The following is a 22,272-nucleotide window of genomic DNA, read 5'->3' on the forward strand; positions in this document are numbered from 1 at the left end:
GATCTTCACTAAAAGAACATTTAATTGCTGAAAAAGGAACCATCATCTGAAACTGCAGCAAGCTGGAATTTCTTTGCAGGTGAAGGAAGGGTCCTGCAAAATCCCCAGGATCTTGGAGTGCACTTGAGCCAAGCCACCAAGCTCCCAACCATAGCAGGCCTCTTACACGTGTCCCACATTTGTGATCTTCTCCCCTATACCCTCACCCCGCGAGATGTCTCCACAGCAATAGCCTCCTGTATACTTGAATATAGCTCAGCCACACCTGTTATGGTATTGTAATTCTGTTAAGCTGCAACTTGGTTAGTATCTTAAAAATCCTTTCATGCCCCTGTTCTCTTTCTGGAATTGCTGCCACACAGCCCTAGCATGGTGCCGGGAATGGCTCTCAGCTGACCAGCCCATTTGGTCGGCCTGTGGTCTTTCCTCACTTAAGACTCAGACCAGCATCAGCAGACGGAGGCCCCCCCCCCGCCCCCGACTAACTGATTTGCAGGTGAGCGGGAGCGGCCGTGGTACCTAGCAGCCAGGCGTAAAGCCGCCTGTTGAGAGACATGTCCCTCCGCAGTAGGGTCTGGGTGGCAGCTGCGAGAAGACACACGATGTGGGGCCGCGGCAGGGGGATGGCGCTCTCCTCTGCATCCTGAGGACGGCAGAGAAAGCATCACTGTGAGATGACAGAGCAGATGACCAGCCTCCCTCCCCAGACCAGGAAGCTTTCTCTTAAAAAGGCAGTTCTCAAAAAGGACTGGTCCTTCCATGCTGCCTGTGGAAGCAGCTGTTTGGGCTTTGCGATGGAAACCCCATCCTCACCAACAATAACAAGGACCTGTAATTGGCCGAAATAGAAAGGGGCCACAGAGCAACTGTTCTTGAAACACAGGCTGAGGTCCAGCCCCTTCCCCACCTCCTGGGGAAACGCCAGGGGTCTCCCAAGAAGGACATGGCTGACTCACCAGACAGGTGTAAAATGGGAAGAAGAACAGGACAATTTCCAGATTGTTTCTTTGCACCAGAACATTCGAGTCCAACAGCGACGCACATAAGGACTTGACCTTTAACAATAAAATGCACAAGCACTTTATTCCCGGAACATTTAATTATTCGCAGGCTTTATCATCATCATAAATGAAATGACACTTCCTGGGAATCTTGACACCCAGTTGTTAAATCATGCAGAACAGGACAGTGTGGTGTAGATGCGGGCCCAGCTCTACACTCTACGGATCATGTGACCTGCAGCCTCCCTGGCAGCATCTGACAGCTGGAGGGATCTGGATAAGACAGTCCAGTTCAAAGACCTCAGGTTCTATGATCCCAGGAAGGAATGTCTTTAGGTTTCCATAGGAGCTTTCTGCTAAACTAAAGCTTCCAAGACATTCAGTCCAATGCAACGCACCTCCCGAGTGTCATTTCTCTGTAACACAGGTAAATGCCACTGTTGATACTCACTATGAGACAAATGCTAATAAAAAGAATTGAGGATTCAGAGGAGGGTGGGAGTGATCTTTCAAAGCCATGAAGCTTTGGGGGAGAGCTGATCTTGAAGGACAGGAGAGTCACTCTGAGACCCATGGAGCTGAAGGGACAGGTGGCAAGGAGGGCCGGTTGGAGCAGGGATGTGGCGTTGGGGACGGGGCTGGGGGGCAGCCACTCTGCAGGAGAGTGGACGGTCTGCAGGGGACAGGGAGGTGTCAGGTGGGTTGGGAGCAGACTGCCAGAACACTGTTGTGTTGGAACTTTATCTGTGGGCAACGTGAAGCCAGATACTTGTCCAGCAGTGTAGACATGAGCAAACCACGCTTGGAAAAGCCAGCCACTCAGACTTGAGATGGAACGGGCAGAAGATGGGGTGGGGAGAAACTAGGCAGATCATGTTGCAGTTCCCACAGCAAGACGCAAGTAGCTGAAGCAGGGCAATGCAAATGGCGAGAAAGAGACAAAAGCACCAAAGGTATTTATGGAAAGGTATTCATGATGGTCTCCTACATCCTAAGCTTTGCGTGGAGTGCTTCCATCTCTTTGTTAATCCTCCGAGGGACTGTGAGGCAGATCTATTATCCCTGCCCTGCAAGAGTTAGGGGCACAGAGGGAGGGAGGTCACCCCAAGCCCCTGACTTTCTTCCTGATGAATGAATTTTGAACAGAGTTCCAAGAGCAGGCGCCACCAGGTGGCGGTGTCAGCAGGCCACTCAACAGGCCAGAGGTGAGCTTGGCGAGGAGAGTCAGCTATGGGGAGGGAGTCCTGGGGTCTGGGGGGAGGGATGTTGCTGCCAGAGCATCCCCTGAACGGGACAGACACCTGAGAAGCCCCGAAAATTGGAGGTGGAGGGCAGCCAGATGGGAGGCTGGCAGCAGAAGCAAGGGCTGCTGGCTGTAAAAAAATCCAGCAAATGAAATCTTGCTCTTTGCGACCAAGTGGACAGAACCAGGGGGGATGAGGTTGAGCGAGGCAGATCAGAAAGAGAAAGACAAATGCCAGATGGTTTCGTTCACATGTGGAATGCAGAGAAACAAGGCGCAGGAAGAGATAAAAACCAAACCAGACACACCGTTGGAAACTCGCTGCAGAACTGAGGCCACCAGAGGGGTGGCCGAGGGTGGGCAGCAAATGGGACCCCCCCTGGACTGTGGTGCTCGGGCAGACAGTGGGTGTGGTGACCTATGTCTGAAGAGGGGTGAACCCGTGCCCCTGTACATACCACACAATAGGATGATGTAATCTGAAAACAAGGGGGTGGTGTGCCAGGACAGGGAATGAGAACAGAGCTGGGCCACACCTCACACTGGGGGCCGGGGGAGCCTCATAGCTAGCGGCTCTGCTGCTGAGCAGTGCAGCCTCCAGGAGGGCCCTCCGTATGTGTGTGCCACACGCATGAGTGTATAAATCCTAGTGCAAGTGCGACTGACAGACAGACAGGCAGCACCACCCAGAGGCAGCCCGCAGGGCAACCTGCCGCCTACTGCTCAGCGGCTGGGAGTCATGCACTTTCTGGTCTTGGCACGGGTGGGCGACAGCGCATCCCTGGGCACCTACCGTGAGCTGGGGGTCTGTCCCAAGCATGTACTTCTGCTTCTTGCCGGGCAAATCCCTGCGGATGTGGCTCACCACGAAGAGCGAGGCAGGGAGGCGCACGGCCGGGCTCACCAGCACACTCCCCCAGAGGGCCGCATAGAAGACCTCCTCGCCCACCACCTGGGACAGCCTCAGGAGCAACCTGTCTGTCCTGTGGGCGAGAGCGCAGAAATGAAGACCAGGGGTCAGCATCCTACTGCCTGGCGCTCTGTGAGCGGCCCCCAACTCCCCATGCAAACACTAGCAGCTGCCACCTCCTGCCCTCCTGTGTTACTTGCCAGTTGTCACTGAAATGGAATTTGCTAGAACATACATATCATTGAAAGAAAGCACCAACAGGAGCACCTCACTGGCTGTGTCACTGGGCAGAGAGCCATTTCTGCTTCCCATGGTCCCTGAGGGACTCCAGGGGTCCACTGCCAGCGCAGAGCTGTGGGGAGTCACGTAGGTGAGTGATGGAAGACTCAGCAATGACAAAGACGCCTCCTACCTGGGCCCAGCCCAGGAGTGCCAAGTGAAAGGGACTTCAGAAGCACCGGGCCACCATCAGCCTGGGCCTCCCGTCCATTGCAACGCCCAGCGCCTGCAGCGGGGTTGCCTTTCACTCTGCCCGCAGCACCCCCATCCGCTGCCTCCTGCTCCGGGGGCAGTGATGCTGATGCCCTTATCTCTGTCCTGGTCTCCGGGGATGCAGCCTCAGCAGTTTCATGCAGGCCCCCTGACAGCAGCAGCACCTTCAGAGGCCTGGGCTGGGTCTTCACAGATGCTGACAGACCGGCCCTGCCCTGCTCTTCCTGGGATCCTGCAGCCGAAACTGACGGGCACCTTCACGGCCCAGAGTGGGGGCACAGCCCTCGGGCAGGTGGGTGACAGTGTCTGTCACTGGACGCAAATGCCGCTCACGGAGCAGGTTTGCTGACTCAGAACTTGAAACCACAGCGTTTCTCACCTTTCCAGTTTGCAAAGACAGGAAACAATCCCAGAATGGCCAGCCCGGTCACAGCAGCCTGCAGGCTCCCGGGGTCAGCCCATGCCCCCAGGACGGCCCAACCTCTGGGGCCAGCGGCCAGCGCTCAGCAATGAGAGCAGACGAGAGGGAGACAGAGTGCAGGTCGTGGGTCTCCCGGGAAAGCCTCTGCATGGGGGACGGCGCCCGGCAACCGAGATAAGTCAGCTCGTGGTCAGCGTGTGACAAAACCATCCCATGAGCCCCACTGCACCCCCGGATTTTTAAATATCTCAAACAAAACACACACACCCCCCTCCCACCACCACGCTGCTCCCTCTACACTGCTCCTGGCCCCACCTTCTTCGCCTCTGGGGACTTCACGTCATTGATTTTTCAATATCCTGTAGTTTGTTTTGTGAGTTTCCTCATCTTGTACTAATCCAGGAAGTCACCCAATCTGTGTCTTTGTCTTTCTAACTTTGCTTCACATAATTCTCTCCAGTTGCTTCCATTTTGGGAAAATGGCAAACCGGCTCCTTCCTTCCAGCGAGCAGCCCGGGCGACAGCGCTGCCCTGGGCACCGGGTCCTTTGACTCCTAGAGTAGGTGACTTCACGTGCTCCGGCCAGAGGCCCAGGAGAGGGGTGGGGGCCACAGCATGCTCCGCAGCAGTTTCCCGAGGACCCCACTTTCCACAGGGCTGCCCCGGCCCGCTCCAATAGCCTGAGTCATCTCCCGCTCACTTCCCGGTATGAGTCTGGCACATTAGAACATTCCAACCAAAATCGATGGCCCTCACCCTGGCTCCCGCTCTCCTGTGCCTCCAGGGGCCACAGGGACACTGTCCTCTGCTCCCCAGCAGCAGGGAGTATCACAGGTGGGGACCCCATGCTTCCACAGACAGGGAGGGCTGAGCTGTGAGTGTGCCCCTCGGATGAGCGGCGCCCTGAGGGCAGTGCCCAGCACAGCACTGGCCAGACGCCCCCAAGGGGGAACATTCTAGAACAGCAGAGCCTATCATCATGGTGCCACAATCAGCCCAAAGAAATGTCAGGGATGTTTTACGACCACTCTTTAAACCAGGGCTTCTCAGCCTTCACGGTTTGAAGTTTGGGCTGGACAGGGCTTGGTTTTGCGGGCCCTGGCTCCCTCCCACCCAGATGCCAATGGCACCCTCTCCATGCCTGCGTGACAACCAAAAATATCCCTAGGTGGGGCAAAATTCACCCCCTGCTGAGAACCTCTGATAAGATGAAAATCTCCAGTGAGCCAGCTGGGGCTCCATCTCCACGGGGGGGGGGGGGGGCGGGGGGGTGAAGGGGGTGAGGGGTTGGGGGGTGGGGGGGTGCCTGGGGGTGGTTTTCTTGGGACTGCACCTATGAAGGCCCTCTGGCCAGGAGCCCTCACAGGCACCAAAGGGTCAGGAAGTCAGGGGGGACAGCACTCCCAACACCAGTCCCCATTCCACCCCTAAAGGTTCCCCAGCAAGCACAAGCCAGAGCAGTCTCTGCCCGCGAGAAATGGGTGAGTCACCCACCTTTGTCAGCCCAAGCGAACCCACCCTTTGCATTTTCTCCACCGTGGAATCACTGACACCCCCCACTCCTCTCCCCCTTTCTTGGCTCTACAGTATTTGCTAGGGGTGTCTGACTCAATTCCTGATTTCTGGGGAAGAAAAAATTTCTGAATTCTCTCAAACTAACACGGTTACAATGACAGAAATTCTTGTGCCACCCGGCCACGGCTGTGTCCAAACACACCTCACAGGTGACATGCCCCGAGCAGACCCTGCTGGGGAAGCTGCCAACAGATGACTTCTGTACGGGCAGCTCTGCTCACAGCACACCTTATATACTCAGGGTCTGAAAGGACCTGCCGCATCCCGGCCCTAAACAGTGACCCCCAAACCGCATGAACTTTGAAGCACGTGTGCTTTACCAACTCCTCCAAGGGGCTGCTGAGATTCATCAGGGCATTCCGCTTAGCGTCCCCTTCTCGGGCCTCAGCTGCCAGTGCACCCGGCTTGGCTTTTTTATCGGGAAGCAGCCAGTAGAGGAGGAAGAAGGACTTCAGAATCTCGGGCCTGGGCTCAGAACCCAGCTCCGCTGCCCACGGACGCTGTGACTCTGGGAAACTTCCTGCCTCACCGCTCACCTGTGAAGGACGCAACTCCCAGGAGAACACAGGGCTGCGTCAGGCAGAGCCCACGCCAGACACGGAGAAGAGGCTCCGACTTGGCATCTGTCCCCCCCAGCACATCAGCACCCACTTGTCATAGATGTCGGAGCCAGCCCCTTCCATCAGCACCCACTGTCACAGACCTTGCAGTACCGGCCCCACCCTGGACCCCTCAGCACCCACTTGTCATAGATCTCGGAGCCCTCCTCCAGGCCAGGCAGCAGCCCCATGATGAAGGCCTGCAGGCTGGGCAGCAGCAGCTTCTTCAGCGGGAGGAAGTACGTCTCGTACAGGCTGAGCAGCGCGGGCCTCACTGACATGGCTGCATTCGCCAGGAGAGGGAACAACCCGCAGCTTCAGGGAAGAGAAAAGGGGAGAGGAGCATAAACAAGGCGCCTCATCAGCAGCACAGGTGGCCAGAGCTTCTGAGGGCAGCCGGCGACTTAAGCTGGGGAGCAGAGGTGCGTGTGAGCTGGACACAGGTGCTGCTGAGCCAGGAGTGGAGGCAGCAGGGACATCACACTCCTGCCCAAAACGCATGTCAACTACAACAATTACACACCCCAGTGTTTGCTGCAGCATTACTTGCAACCACAGGCTCTGGAAGCAACCTAATCAGTGATGGAGAACAGGGACAGAGCTGGGTCTCTCCGCACCACGAGCACCACTCGGCCGTAAGGGAAGATGGACGGCCGCTCCTGACAGCGGCACGGGAGGGCTCACGGAAGTGACGCGCAGCAAAGCAAGTCGGAAGGACAAAGACTGGACACTGGACGTTGTCATACGTGCATGCGAGTAAAACAAGGACTCGCAGAGCACGAATCACCAAAGCAGAATGGTCACAGACTAGCAGACACATAAATGGGGCAAGCTTTGGGGGTAAAAGGGGGGGGCTCCCTGGTGGCACAGGGGTTAAAGTCTCAGCTCTATCAAGCCATTGGCAGCCACTGTGGCCTGAGTTCTGTCTCTGGCCAGGGAGCTACCCATGTGGCGCAGCAGACCACTCCTGTCTCCCCGCTGCTCCCCTCAGCAGTGTATTTCAGTAGATCCGCCTATTCTGCTCCCCACTCTGTCTCTGGTGAATCCTCTCCTGCCCCCCCACCTCTGGTCTGCACCCCAGTTCTTGTATGCATAATGAAAAATCTTTAAAAAAATAAACAAAAGGGGGGGGAGTGAGAGAAAGGGGGTACATACTTGGGAGACGTGTGGGAGCACATGCTGTGAAGGTGGGCCTGGTTACCTGCTGGCAGGGCATTCTCGTGAGGGATACCCTACTTTTGCTTGTTTGTTATTTTCTCATCTTGTGAACTGAAACACAGTTTCCTTGGGCACATGGGGTGGGGGCAGCTACGGTACCTGTAGAGGAACAAATCCTTGGCCAGCCATTTGGTGCCCACAATTTTGAAGATGATCTCATAGGTCTCGAGGGCCTTCAGGTGCACCCCACTGGGCAGTGCCGGATGCAGGCACTGGGCCAGCCGCTTGCTGATGATGAACCGGCTTGGCAACAAGGAGTACTTCAGGTTGCTCTGGAGTGCCTGGAAGGAGGAGAAAAAGTGCCTGAGGAGGTGGTCAAGCATGCGCCCAGAGCTGCCTCTGCTTCTAGAAAGAGAACATCCCAGAGAGCTGCCCAGCAGAGGCTGCGCCAGTGCTATGCCCCGGTGGGGAAGTGAGGGGGAGCCCATGGGCCCTGCAAACCCAAAGGTGGTGCCTCAGAAGTGCAAACATGTTAAGTCGGAAGGAGAAAGAAATACAGGAAGATTTCATTCCTCTGTGGAACACAAAGTACAGGACCAGACAGAACCAACCCAAACTAGCCCTCGAAATCTGACTGCAGGACTGATGCTGCCAGAGGGTGGGGGTTTGGGTGCAAACTGGGGAGGGGGTGCTGTGGTGAACTGCTGGGGCTTTGGTGGTGGGAGGTGGGGTGAATGCACACCCCTAAATCACATACAGTGTGGAAAACCAATGTTACCTCAAAAAATAATACAAATTTTAAAAATTAAACGTTTGCTTAGTTTACCAATTTCCCATCTGATCTGGCATTCCACTTTTGGGTACACACCCAAAAAAATTGAAGGCAGAGACTCAGAGACTTGCACCCCATGCTGCTACAATGTACAACAGCCAGAAGCGGGAGGCAACCCATGTGACCACGGATGGGTGAGCAGATAAAGCAAATGTGGTAGATTAATGGATGGAGGACTATTCAGCCTTAAAAAGGAAGGTCATCCGGGCCTCTCTAGTGGCGCAAGGGGTTAAGATGCAACCTATGAAGCAATCCACAGCCATTGCAGCACAAGTTCAATCCCTGGCCAGGGAGCAACCCACATGGCGCAGCAGACCTCTCCTGACTCGCCCACTGCTCCCCTCAGCAGTGTGTTTCGGTCTATCTGCCTGTGCTCTTCTCCGCTCTGTCTCTGGTGAATCCTCTCACCGTCCACACCTCTGGCCTGTACCCCAGTTCTTGTATGCATAAATAAATCTTAAAAAAAAAAAAAAAGGAAGGTCATCCTGACACAGGAGGACAAATACTGCACGACTCTACTTCTATGAGGCTTCTGAAATAGTCCATTTTAGAAGGCGTCTGGTTGGGGTACACCCCAGCACGACTGCAAGGTTCAGGGATGCCATGGCCTGATCATGTGGAGAATGGCCTTTTCCTTCCTTCGTAATCCTCGGTGGGTTGTTTAGCTCGCGGATGACACATTAGGGGTCAGGTTTGGGTACCCCCAAGTGTCCCTGAAAGGTCCCTGTGATCTGGGCAGTCCCGGATACCCAGGGGTGGCAGGAGGTTTCACTTTCCTCCCCTCTGCAGCCAGCAATCAAGTATTTGTCGCTGTCCTCTCAGGAGAGGGGAAAATGCTGTGGTATCCTCACTGAGGTTGAAAACTAAGCCCCACTCCCTGCCTTGCCCAGCAGGCAAGTTTGGGAGGCTGAACGGATGAAGGGAAGTGGTAGGGTTGCCATGGGAACCAATGATCCAGATCCTGAGTCAGGACACACCGAAGGCAGATATCCCACCAGTCACTGAGACCCTCTCCCAGGGCAGAGACCGCTCCGTCGCGCCCCTGCCCCTCTCAGCGGCGTGTTTCAATAAATCCCTCTTCTGTTTCCCAAAAACTAAAAAAAAATTAAAATAGTCCAGACAGAATGCAGTACGGCGGCTACAGGGGCTGGGAAGGGGAAGTGCGAGTTTCCGTTTGGGAAGACAAAGCAGTTCTGGAGACGGACAGTGAGGCCTGCAAACGGCGTGAACCCGTGATCGCCACTGAGCTGTGCACTTCAAAATAATGAAGTGGCTCATTTTATGTTATGCATATCCTACGGCTCAGAATAAAGAAACAAATGCCGTGTTTCATGCAACGCTCCAGCTGGCTAAGCCGCAAGAACCGGGAAGTTGACATTCGCTTGTTGGTAGGAACTGAAAATGCCTCCTGCACCAGCGGTAACAGGACTCACTTTCTGGATAGCCCTGAGGAGACCCAGGGATGCAGGGACCTCGCCTGAGGGGAAGACTTTCGCCCCTAACTGCAAAACAACTCCCCTGAAGGAGTCCGCCTGCAGAGTGAAGCCTCCCACGCCCCTCAGCACACGCATGTTCACGTGTGCCCCTGCGTGTGCTTTCTGGCCCAGTGAGTCAGGAAACTGCTTCCTGGTTCTGCCGGTCTCTGTCTCATTGTTTGCCAACGTCTCCACATTTGCCCAACACTGCGCCGCAGCTACCAGCAGGCACGAGACTGACATTACGACCTACAAGCCTGCTGAAAATTTGGACAAAATAAAGCATTTCGGTGCCAAGAGGGAAGCCCCAGCTCATGAGGCTGAGCCTTAAGCAGACACTCCGATTCCTGCTCTCGACTGTCCTTGCTGGTATTTTCTTCTTAAAGCTGAAAAGGAGCCGCAGGGAAGCGCCTGCCTTTCTCTGGAATCTTCTCTCATTCTCAGCTGGCATGGCCCAGCAGTTTCTTCCTCACGGCTCTTCCCAGGCTCGATGCAGGTGTTTTGTTTAGGGAAGGCCCTGCTCCATAGAGGAAAGCTCACTGGGCATTCCCAGGCAGTTTCATTTACTTGTGATTTTTAGGAAATCAGAAACTCAAAATAACTGGCCAGTAAGGTTAACATATACTGTAGTTTAAACACTAACGAGGGCCTCCCCGGTGGCGCAGCGGTTGAGCGCTGGGTTGCGAAGCTGCCTGCAGCCTCTGCAGCCGGTTCGATCCCCGGCTGCTCCCTGGCCACCGGAGGAGGGTCCCACATGGCGCGCAGACCTCTCCTGCCGCCCGCTGCTCCCCTCAGCAGTGTCCTTCGGTCCTTCTGCCTGCTCTGCTCCCCGCTCTGGCTCTGGTGAATTCTCTCACCCTCCTGCGCTTCTGACTGTACCCAGTGCATGTATAAACCAAACAAACAAACAAATAATAAATAAAATAAATAAGACATGCCTCTAGAAAATTAAAAAAAAAAAAATAAAAAAAAATAAATAAATAAACACTAACTAGGGCCTCCCTGGTGGCGCAGGTGGTTGAGCGCCGTGCTGTGAAGCTGTCCGCAGCCTCTGCAGCGTTGGTTCGATCTCGGCCGGCCGGTGAGAATCCCACATGGCACAGCAGACCTCTCCTGTCTCGTCTGCTGCTCCCCTCAGCAGTGCATTTCGTCAGTCTGCCTGTTCTGTTCCCCGCTCTGTCTCTGGTGAATCCTCTCACCCTCCCATGCATCTGGCCTGTACCCGGCTCTCGTATAAATAAAATTTAAAAAAAAAACACTAGATAAAAAGAATGTATGGGGGCAAAAAAAGAGAAATGAGGATATTCTTCTACAACTACAGAATAAATAGGAAACAGAAGCATTAGGAAGGAAAATATGGCCATGTTTTCAAAATCACTTTTGAAAGTGCTAAACAGAAAAACTGTGATGCAACTAGAAATGAAACTTCCTGATGGATTTCGTCCTGGCCCCACACCACTTAAAAGCATTCCTTGAATTGCAATAAAAGTATAATTACAAATGTTTTAACCTTACTGTATTCATAGGTAGCAGGTTGATCTTAAAGTAAAAAAAAAAAATTAAAAAATACAGTTTGAAAAAAAAGGGGGAGGGGAATGAACCACACCCAAGTTTCTAAACAAAGACCAAGAAGTATAACTCACTTCGCTCCATCCAGGAAAAGGCCGGTGCTTCCCTTTGCTTTCCTTGGAGAGCCAACAACCTGACAGTCTGCCCCCAGAATTCTGTGTGATTTAATTCAAACTCCCAAAGGCTGGATGAGGTACTCGAGAAGGAATACAGTGAAACACGATTACGATGACCAATTTCATGCTGTATGTATTTTAGCACAATTAAGTTTTTTAAAAGGCACTTTGACAATTATTTGTATTTGATTTTTTAAAAAAGCTTCAGCCTGTAAAATACAACTTTACAATGTTTCCTTTAAAAGTCCCAGGAGAACTGGCCCAAAGACGTTCAGGGACGGGAGACTCCAGGCGGACTCCAGGGTAGGTGCCGCCCATAAAGAGCTTTACGCCGACTTAGAAGCGTGTCCAGAGAACAGCGCGTGTCCTCCTTGGGAAGTTGGTCATTTTAATAAGGGTGTTTGTTTCTGGCCACAACAAGGAAATTGTATGAGTGAGACTGGCAGGTGGCACTAGCTTCAACACTCATTAAATACTGGCCAGGGACACGGAGGGGCCCTCCAGACAGCATCAAACCAGGACAGGGAGTAATGACAAGCTGGCCAGGCTGCCCACACCCAAGCAGGCCAGGTACCCACGGTGGGGAGCGTCCTGCAGGGGTGGTGACCTAGCCACCCTGGAATTCGGCCACCTTGGGAGGCCAGGGAACAGGTGGGAGGGGTGAAATGGGGACCTTATCAAGGTCCCCAGTGCCATGGCAGGGGGCTGGGGTCTCACAGCTTCCATCTAATGGGGAGGTGAAAGCTGACAATTCCTTTGGAAACGAGGAGCTGCATTCTCAAGAAGGTCCTCAGCTGTAGCTGCACAGTGCTGCACTCAGACAGGCGCGCTGAGCCCCAACCGCAAGCCTCCAGAGCAGTGCCCCAGCCCGCCCTTGGGGTGGGGTGGGGGGCAACATCTCCCCTGTTCCACAGCCCCAGCTTGTAGGAAAGCTCCCAGCCAGGCACTCTGCTCCAGTGAACCTCCACATCACTTAGAGACTATTACATTTTTTTCTTTTGAAAGGGCCTTTAGGGGCCTCCCTGGTGGTGCAAGGGGTTAAGCACCGCACTATGAAGCAATCTGCAGCCTCTGCAGCACAAGTTTGATCCCGGCCCGCCAGGGAGCAACCCACATGGCGAAGCAGACCTCTCCTGCCTCACCCACTCCTCCCCTCAGAATTTTGTTTCGGTCAGTCTGTCTGTTCTGTTCCCCGCTCTGTCTCTGGTACATCCTCACCCCCCACATCTCTGGCCTGTACCCCAGCTCTTGTATGAATAAATAAATCTTTAAAAAATAAACAAAAGGGTCTTTAAACTATCTGTTTTCTTTTAAATCAGCTTTCCCTCTTGTAGTTGCTAGGAACTTACATGGAGAAAACCCCAAGCCGCCAGGCAGGACGAAAGCAGAGCTGAGCACATGTCCTCCTGCAGCATTTACAAGGCACTGGCCTAAGCTGGGAGCCACCCCCAAGGGCGTGGCCTGCGCCAGGGAGGGTGGCTGAGCAGAAGCCCTGGGCCTGGCCACTTCAGACACATTTTATCAGCGTGTCAGAGCTGGCACTGTGGCAGACGACTGCTCTGCTGGACTCACTCCCGAGCATGAGCTCAGAAACACACCAGCAGGGAGAAGCTCTTAGGGAGGACGAGCTGCAGACCAGCCAGCCTGGGTTGAAGCCCCCGGTGCGTGGAGCTGCACCTGTCACGAGTTACCTGAGGACACGGATGTTCATCTTCCCCCACAGGAAACGTGCTGCCCATGGGGGTTGTGCAGGGCAGATGCAAAAGAAGTCAGACCATTCAGGGTATTTGTGTCCACCTCTCCACAGTATCAGAACTGGCACTGCACATGCAAATGATCACACAGCACACGTGCACACATACAAACACACACATGCACACATAACACACATGTACAGAAACACCCGCACAATACAATGGTGCACCCAAGTGCACACGCCCCACCAAGGCCCCCCCCATTCTCGCTTAGAGGGCTCGGGACGCTGCCTGCTGGGTCAGAGACCTGCTGCTTAACACAATGCGACACACACGGGCCTCATGGCCACACCGCAGCTCTAGGCCCACGCGCCACCCTCTGGGCTGTGGCACCACTCCCACTGTAAAGGCCGCTCATGCTCACCACCAGCGCCCCATTCCCTGCTCCCCACAGAAACTAGGTGGCTCATGCACCTTCCGGGGTTCTCCCAGAGTCCTGACTCCATGGCTGAGAGCTGTGCACCCCCAACATCCACATGCCCCACCCAGTGGGCTTTGTGGGGCGCGGGCTGGGTAAGGACTGTCTGTGGGGCTGGGGAGTCTCAGGTAAGACTGAGCTTCAGGGTTTCCATCAGTCAGAGGAGCTAAAGGCACCAATTTTGGAGGATTATGGGCTTGAAAAATAATGGGTGAAAAACATATGATAGGGGCTCACCCAAGGGAATCACTCTGTTTTGGGCCAGTGAGCTTCAGAAATGATGGAAAGTGGTGGGAGGAAGTCGGAGCAAATGAGTTCTATATTCAAGCACAGAAAAAAAAAATGAACACATGGGCAAACATGCCCTTTGGGACAGGCTAACCCTGAAACAGACACTGCAGAGGGTGCCAACAGACCTAAGTCTGCATCACCATGATCCAGATCTAATGAAAGTAGTCATTACACCGTGTGACACCCAGGGATGCAGTAACTGGAAAGGTGTTCTTTTTCTGCTTTTGTTTAAACACATTTTAATCTGTATACAAATAATATATTTAATGAACCCACCAGCCCAAAGCCCATGCTATGGATGCCAACTTGTGAGAGTCACAGGAGTAAAAGAAAACAAGCCTAATCCCAAATCCCAAGCAGGCTGCAGTCCCCAAATCCTGCAGGTGGAGCTCCAGATCCCGCAGCACCCACACTCAGAAGCGCAGGATGGGCAAGCTCACAGGACGAGCTGTCCCTTCCCGCACAGAGTGGCTGCCTTCTGGAGTGCTCCCCACAGCACGTGCTGATCCCTGATGCTAAAGCAGAGGGGGTTCCAACGCTGGTTGGGGCTCGGGATGCGTCCTGCCAGAGGGCTGTGGTCTGGCCAGTCCATAGGGGCCTTGGTCCCTGGCACACACCTGTGTGCGTGACCCGCCGAAGGGCTGAGACTGGACAGCAATGAGAGCCGAGGAAGGAAATCAGCCTCAAGCTGGAGGGCCCAGAACACCTCTCCCCTACACCGCGCTGCCTGTCCTAGCAGGCCTTCCCTCCCCTGTGCTTTTCCTTGGCTTTCCTGTCCCCGAGACAAGCCATCTGCATAGAGGCAGGAGGCTGTGAAGGCACCCGCTCTCAGCGCAGGACTGATAAGGATGCAGACGAAGGCCTGCAAGCCTGGCTCTCCCTGATTCACTCAAGCCCAAAGCCCAAAGCTCTTCTCTCCAAACCCAGGGGCTTGAAAACTTCCCGAGACTCTCAGAACCGAGAGGGTGGTAGGCTGGCACAAACCAGGGGCTGGAAGAACACGGCCAGCTCGGGGACAGCAGGCTGTGTCCCGTGGACGGCACCTGTGCAGGTGGTGACACAGACCACTCCACAGTTTCCATAGGAGCTGTGAACCCTGGCAGACCCACGTTGGCCTGTAGAACCAACAGGACCCAGTGGGTTAAGGGTGGCCCAGGCTCACCAGCTCAGTTACAAAGATTTTGGCAAAAAGAGTAGAATATCCTATTTTTTAAATTTATTTATTTTTGCATAGAAAACCTGGGGCCAGGGGCCTCCCTGGTGGCACAAGGGGTTAAGCACTACACTATGAAGCAATCCGAAGCCTCTGCAGCACCAGTTCGATCCCCAGCCGGCCAGAGAGCTACCCACATGGCACAGCAGACCTCTCCTGCCTCACCCACTGCTCCCCTCAGCAGTGTATTTCAGTCAGTCTGCCTGTTCTGTTACTCACTCTGTCTCTGGTGAATCCTCCCAACCCCCTGGCCTGTACTCCAGCATGCATAAATAAATCAATCTTGGGGGAAAAAAAAGAAAACATGGAGCCAGAAGTGTGGGGGCTAAGAGGATTTACTGGAGACAGAGTGGGGAGCAGAATGGGCAGATCTACTGAAATACACTGCTGAGGGGAGCAGCGGGGAGACGGGAGAGGTCTGCTGCGCCATGTGGGTCAGCTCCCTGGCTGGAGATTGAACTCAGGCTGTAGTGGTTGCTGCTAGTTTCACTGTCTGAGACTTGACCCCTTGAGCCACCAGGGAGGTCCAAGATGTGAAATATTAAGGTTAATTAAGGTTAGCATATAAGGAACAAATATCTTTTTTTTTTTTTGTGGGACACTCGCTGGCGGCCGGGGAACGAAACGACGCTGCAGGGACTACGGGCATACTCGCAGCCAAGCGCTCAACCACTGCGCCACCAGGGGAGGCCCAGGAACAAATATCTTTGATGAGCCCAGCAAAACCAAAGAAGCCTGCAGGGCTGAGATAAAGGTGAAGCATGGGAGGGATTCCCATTAAACTAAGTGTGCTGGTGGGGGCAGAGGCTGGGTGTGGCTGCGCCACGGCTGCTCTGGGCATAGTCTTCTGCCCTGAATACACCAGTGAAGCAACATAGGGTGTAAGGTCTATGCACACTCCTACGGCCCCTCCCCCTCGCTGTGGAAGAAGATGGCAGTGAATGGCCCTGGAAGCCACATGGATGATGCCAGTCCCTGGCCTGAGTCTCTGGAAAGACCAAGTGGAAGAAAACTGCCCAATCTGGGGAGCACGAGGCTGAACAGATAAGTGAGCAAGAAAGAAACTTTAGTCATGTGCTGAGTTTTTGGACTTCTTCATTACAGCAGCTAATGTTACTGTACCTACACACTGACAGTATCAACTTATGTAACACTGCTCCAGGAGCTGCTAGCAAAATACCAGGGAAAGCCACCATGCCCGCACAGGCTGATGGGAAGCTGTCTAAGCAAAGACTTCAAAGGCAGTCAGCTGAAAAACCTGGAAAAAAGTTCACTAAATGGCCTCTTTCCAACCCCGTAAGTTGACGGTCCTCAACATGCCAACAATCAGTTAAAAATTCAGCAACAGCACACCTACATGGACCCCAAAAAAATGTATCTAAGAAAGAGGAAGGACACATCTGAAAACAATTACATTCCTAGGGACATAGGAACACTTTTTAATCAATAAGGGGAAATCCTACCTTCCTGTACAGGACGGCCCATCAGTGTCAAGATGTCGCTTTGCCCAAAATATTCCATAATCGCTGTCTAACACCAATCAACCACCAGAAGGTTTTTTGTTTTGTTTTGTTTTGTTTTTAATTTTACAATTGATTCTAAAGCTCACCTGGCAGAAAGCCATCGTGAAAGGCTGAACAATGCTGAGCGGGCGGGTTGGGGTGGGGGGTCGGGTACCTGGTCCTTCCGGATGAGGACGCCATACATAGCACTGAGGTTGTCAGCCTTTGGCACCGGCTCCGGACAGACATGTTAGTGGAGCCAAATAAAGCCCTGTGTCCCAGGGTTTAACTCGATGCCCGCTGACCAAGTGCCCGCACTGCTGGCTGTCACCTGGGCAAGAATGGCCGCATGCGGGACGATGGCATCAGAGCTGCACTTCAAATGACGAAAAAACTGGCAATACACGAGTCCAAGAAAGGGCCTCTGGATCTTGTCCACTCCCCCTGGATGCCCCCGTTTCTCTTACATGCACAGGAGATTGTGAGCCCCCAACAGACTATGGACTGCCACCCCCGTTGTCAGGTGCGCTGTCACGCTAGGAACCGCAAGTCCCCTTCATCAGAGGCTGCTGCGTCCCCTCACAAGAGCTGTGCTGTCTCTAACCCCCGGCCCTCCCTACCGAGGTGGGCGCTTCTAATTTTTGCTGTTATACATGATAAAACAGCGAGGAGTCTTACAGCTGTCTTTGCGCTGTATGTACGTGTAGCATACGATAGCACATATATGGGAATCATCTTGAGTACGTGCGGTACAGGTATCCGTGTGGTACATGTGTATGTATATAGCTAAAACAAATTTACAAAGACCATGCACTAACTCTCTAAGCCACAGCCACTTAAGAAGTGCAAAAGCCACAAGAAGACACCATTGTGCCCCGCGGAGACACTGCCACAAAGATAGCGGCCAGGTGTCAGCGATGCCAGGAGAACCGGGCTCTCTCCAGCCACGGGGAGAGGTGATCCCGCCACTCTGGAAAATACTTGGGCGGTTTCGAAATGAGTGAAGCATATACCTCCTGGGAGCAACCCGAATGCCCATGAACAGGGACGTGGATCAGCAAATGGTGCACAGCCGCAGACGCCCACTTGGCAGGAAAAAGGAATTATCAGTACATAGGAGTTAGGTGATGCTCAAAAAAATAGTTTTGCTGAGTGAAAGAAGCCAGAAAAGTGGAAAATAAGTGTATAGTGTATGATTCTGTTTATGCCGAGTTTCAGAAAGCGCAAATGACTCTCCAGTGACAGGAAACAGATCGGCTATTGTCTCGGACGGGGACAGTGGGGTGGGACAAGGGCGAGAGGAAACTTCTGAGGTGATCGAGGGACACACGTCCATCATCTACACGTGGGGAGGGTTCACAGGGATGTAGTGGTCAATTCACTGAATGACACGTTTTAAGTCCATATGGTTTATTGTATGTCAACAAGCTTAAAAAAACAGAGAGAGAGAGAGAGGGACTCCCTGGTGGCACAAGGTAAGTCTCAGCACGATGAAGCTATCCACAACCACTGCAGCACGAGTTCCAGGGAGCTACCCACATGGTGCAGCAAACTTCTCCTGACTCACCCGCTGCTCCCCTCAGCAGTGTATTTCATCAGTTTGCCTGGTCTGCTCCCCACTCTGTCTCTGGTGAATCCTCTCACCGCCCCCCACATCTGGACTGTACTCCGGTTCTTGTATAAAATAAATAAATAAATCTTTAAAAAAACAAAACAAAACAGACAGAGTGGACCGAACAACAGAAACTTATTTCTTGCAGCTCTAGAGACTGCAAGAAGTCTCTGGATTCGCTTCTCCTCCTGGCCGGCAGATGCCGTCTCATGGCTGTCCTCGCGTGAGGAGGGCCATCTCTCTCCTCCACCTGTCAGGATGCTGTGCACAAGGGGTCCCACCCTCGTGCCTCCCGCCAGCCTATCTCTTTCCAGGCACAGCATACACAGATACCCACACTGGGAAGCCAGGGCTTCACACAGGACTCCAAGCAGAAACACAATCCTGTCCCCATGACCCGACATGATGCTTCTGGTTTCATAACTTTCCTGACAGAATTGACAATATAAACGCACATGGGTCACGAGCCCTCTCATCCATAAACTCAGCTCTGCCGGACGAGTTTCTCCGCTAAGTCTGCCAGAGGAATCCTCCTATGTCCCAATCCAGACGACTCTTGCCCTCCAGAGGACCTGAGGGGAGGAATGGCCAAACTGCCTTTGCTCACATGCAAAATAATTTTCCAGGCTCTACATTACTGAAACTATATCGGACTCCGCTCAGCAAGGAGAAATGCTCTCCCCCAAAAGACCCTCTCAGCCTGTGTGCTTTGGGTCGTCCGACGAGGCTTCTCTCAGAACTCCGAGTTTACTTGCCATCCTGGTTCTCACCTCCTTCCAGAACATTTGGGGCAGAGGACGCAGCAGTAACACTTCTGAGCCTCCACCCACCACCTCCCCAAAGAGGACAGAGTGGTGGTGAAGGACGCAGCAGCCTTTGCCATGGGAGGCCTGGGCGTCCCCTATTGTTCCTGGGCCTGGCAGCTGAGGGCTCTGCCAGGAACAACTGGGCCCGGCTCGCCACTCTCCTGCTCAGGGCCAGCTCCTCCCACTTTAAAGTGGAAAGTCATTAAGTGTTTTTCACTTTGGTCTCCTCCCAAAATGAACCTGACACCATGGAACTGACTTCCACCCACTGGGTCATGGCCAAGATGGCAGCAAGAAATTGCTGGCAAATGACTAAACAATTGCCCAGCATTGAGGTGCCACAGTCCATCAGATGGGCCCCCACAGACTGGCGACAGGATGAAAGCGGGCATGGAGGACGCTGGGGCCAGCATGCATAGCATGCAGGGAAGCTGACACCCCTGCCCAGGTCATCGCCGGCAGAGTCCAGCCAGTGGGATCAGGGGCTGCCATTCAGACTGAGTCCTGGAGGAAGGTGGGGAGCAGGGCTGAAAGGGCCTCATGAGGAGACCCTGGGAGGCGAGCTGGAGGGATGGATCTACAGCACAGGCTCCCCGCTGCCCTCCAGAGGGTTCCAGTGCAGGCTCATGGAGTGCTGGGGAGGACAAGTGTCAGAAGTGACTTATAAAGGGCCAGAGCAGGGCCTCCCCGGTGGCGCAGCGGTTGAGCGCTGGGTTGCGAAGCTGCCTGCAGCCTCTGCAGCGCCAGTTCGATCCCCGGCTGCTCCCCGGCCACTGAAGGAGGGTCCCACATGGCGCGCAGACCTCTCCTGCCGCCCGCTGCTCCCCTCAGCAGTGTACCTCGGTCCTTCTGCCTGCTCTGCTCCTCACTCTGGCTCTGGTGAATTCTCTCACCCTCCCGCGCTTCTGACTGTACCCAGTGCATGTATAAACAAAAACAAAAACAAAACAAATAAATAAATGAAAAACATGCCTCTATAAAAAAAAAAAAAAAAAAAAAAAAACTTAAAGTTGCAAACTTTTTTTATAAAAAAAAAAAAAAAAAAATAAAGGGCCAGAGCAGCTGCCCTGGTCTCCCAGCTCCAGCCCACAGTCTTCCCACCACACCAGGGGGCTGATTCCAAAGGCCACGCATGGACATTCTGTGGTAACAAGGAAATGTCTGCAATTGAGCACCAAGACTGTAGAAGCTCAAAGGCATAAGGACACCCACGACCTATTCTTTCCTTGTTATTCCTGCCACCTACTCTGTGGTCATTCTGTCAGACAGCAGGGTATTGAATAGAAACAGCAAAAAAAGAAGAAAAATCGGTTCATTTGGAATTATCACGTGACTTTAAAAAGACGCTTTAGTGATAAAGTTCTTAAATGGACAGAATTTATTCATTTCTACAATCGTGCACTTCCACAAAGCTGAAATCCAGCTTGGCACAGAGATTGCCAATGTTCGTAAGGGCTTAAAGGCACTTGGTTAAAATTCATCTAAAAATAATCAATGAACGATGATGGCTTGCGTGTCAGATAAACAATTCAGCTAAAACTGCCTTATCCATGTGAATCTACTTAAGAACTACAGAAGACAAAACTTTTCTCTCATACTGAAAAGTGATTCTCAAAGTTCAGCAGGCTGAAAAATGCGATGATGAGAACCTGTATGTGCTGATGAGCCAGGCCTCGCAGGCCTCAGTTTTCCCTCAGGTCTCGCTCGGGCTGGCCAAGACTTCCATCCTGCGTCTGAGAACCTACAGCCCTCTCTCTCCTCACCCAGGGAGCCTAGGGCCTGCCTTGTTCCTGTTAGCCTACCAAGCTCTGGACTAATCCATCACTGATTTGCTCACAGAATTTGTGTCCAAGCCTCCAAGCAAGCAGTCAGAGCCTCGTGAAAGCCTTAAGGCAGCTGCTGACTCACATCAACTGTCTCTGGAAGGCAAGGGGAAGCCAGCTGAGGCTGATGGAGGCCACTACTCTGGCGCCTTCTCAGCCCCTCCGGAATCAGCGGCTCTGGCAGGGCTCGAGCTCTTGGGCCCACTTGGCAAGTGCCTGGCTCAGGGTCACCGCCAGAGGCAGCAGCTCCCTGCTCCAACCCACCCTCCCCAGCAGAACAGACCTGGGTGGAGGGCCGCCTCTGCTCCTGTGACTGCCCCAGCCACGCCTGCCGACCTTGGACACAGGCCTGCAGCCAGATGGCCTCTCTGCCGGTTGGCTCCCACAGCATCCGGGCCGCTGCTCAGACCTCACGTGTCACATCCGCAAAGCGCTGAACCTGAACCAGCACCCCTGCTTCCCGGGCCCCTCTTTCAGGGCTGACTTTCCCTCACTGCACTTGGCTTCCACATCTATTTGCTGGCTCCTCCAACCTAATCTCGCCTACCCGGGGAGCGGGACCTGGTGTCAAGGCCTCACCCCAGCACCTTGGGGTCCACATTCCTGGCTCTGCCATTGTGTCCGAGGACAGGGCTCACAGTTCTGGGGGCTGCACACTCACAATGTGAGTGTTGGCAGGGCGGGATCCCTCTGAGGCTGGGCTGTGAGTAAGGATCTGCTCCAGGCCTCCCCCATCTCCTGCCCCCCGCCGTCCCCGCTTTGAGCTGTCTGTGGGCGAGCCTCGGTGGTCCATCGCGATTACCCCCAACTCCCATCTCTGCTGCACCTTCATGGAGCATCTTCCCTCGCTGCACATCTGCATCCATATCATCCATATCCTCTTCTTGTGAGGACTCTAGTCCTAGGGGGTTAGGGACCACCCTCGTGACCTCATTGAAATGCCATTAGCTCTGGAAAGAGCCTATGACCAAATGAGGCCACACCTGAGGTCCCCAGAGTTTGGACTTCAACATACCTTTTTGGGAGGACACAATCCAACCCCTGACCGCCACTTGGTAGCTGCATGACATTGGGCAGGTTAAATTTCACCAGCAAAATGATGCCAATAATGGCACTGACCTGGCTGGGAAAGTGACCCTGACACCAGACAGGGTGCATCCCTGCCCCTCGGTGTTTGCCTCCAGACACTGACAGGCAAACAGGGGCCTGGCTCTCGAGGCTACCTTCTGGAGCCAGGTGACAGGGCTGGGCCCCCTATGCCTCTCACCAACTGTGACTGTGCATGCTCCGCTGCATCGGAGGCCAACCTCAGAGCATACTACAATTATGACAGGAAAGCGCGTGTGCAGTCTTCAGCACACAAGATGCCCTCTACCACAGGCAGAGAGCATGGGCAGGCCCGAGGGAGGGCCCATTACCCTCATCTCACTGATGATGTACCAAATTCTTTAAGGGGGATGCC

At 53.7% G+C, this 22,272-nt stretch overlaps 1 protein-coding gene across 5 annotated transcripts in view; it reads right to left on the reverse strand.

Moving 5' to 3' along the window:
• DOP1B (DOP1 leucine zipper like protein B) overlaps positions 1-22,272 on the reverse strand; it is a 75,456-nt gene that overhangs the window by 45,073 nt on the left and 8,111 nt on the right. For all 5 annotated transcript variants that reach the window (XM_037524966.2, XM_037524967.2, XM_037524965.2 and 2 more), the window contains exons 3-7: positions 7,559-7,740; positions 6,386-6,556; positions 3,038-3,227; positions 957-1,055; positions 520-643 (exon numbers count right to left, since the gene is read on the reverse strand). In XM_037524966.2, coding sequence (XP_037380863.1) covers positions 520-643; positions 957-1,055; positions 3,038-3,227; positions 6,386-6,556; positions 7,559-7,740 — 766 coding nt within the window. The remainder of the gene's footprint in view (positions 1-519; positions 644-956; positions 1,056-3,037; positions 3,228-6,385; positions 6,557-7,558; positions 7,741-22,272) is intronic.

The sequence above is a fragment of the Talpa occidentalis genome, unplaced genomic scaffold, assembly GCF_014898055.3.
Source record: "Talpa occidentalis isolate TD23 unplaced genomic scaffold, MPIMG_talOcc4v2.1 talOcc4.4, whole genome shotgun sequence".
Lineage (NCBI taxonomy): Eukaryota > Metazoa > Chordata > Mammalia > Eulipotyphla > Talpidae > Talpa > Talpa occidentalis.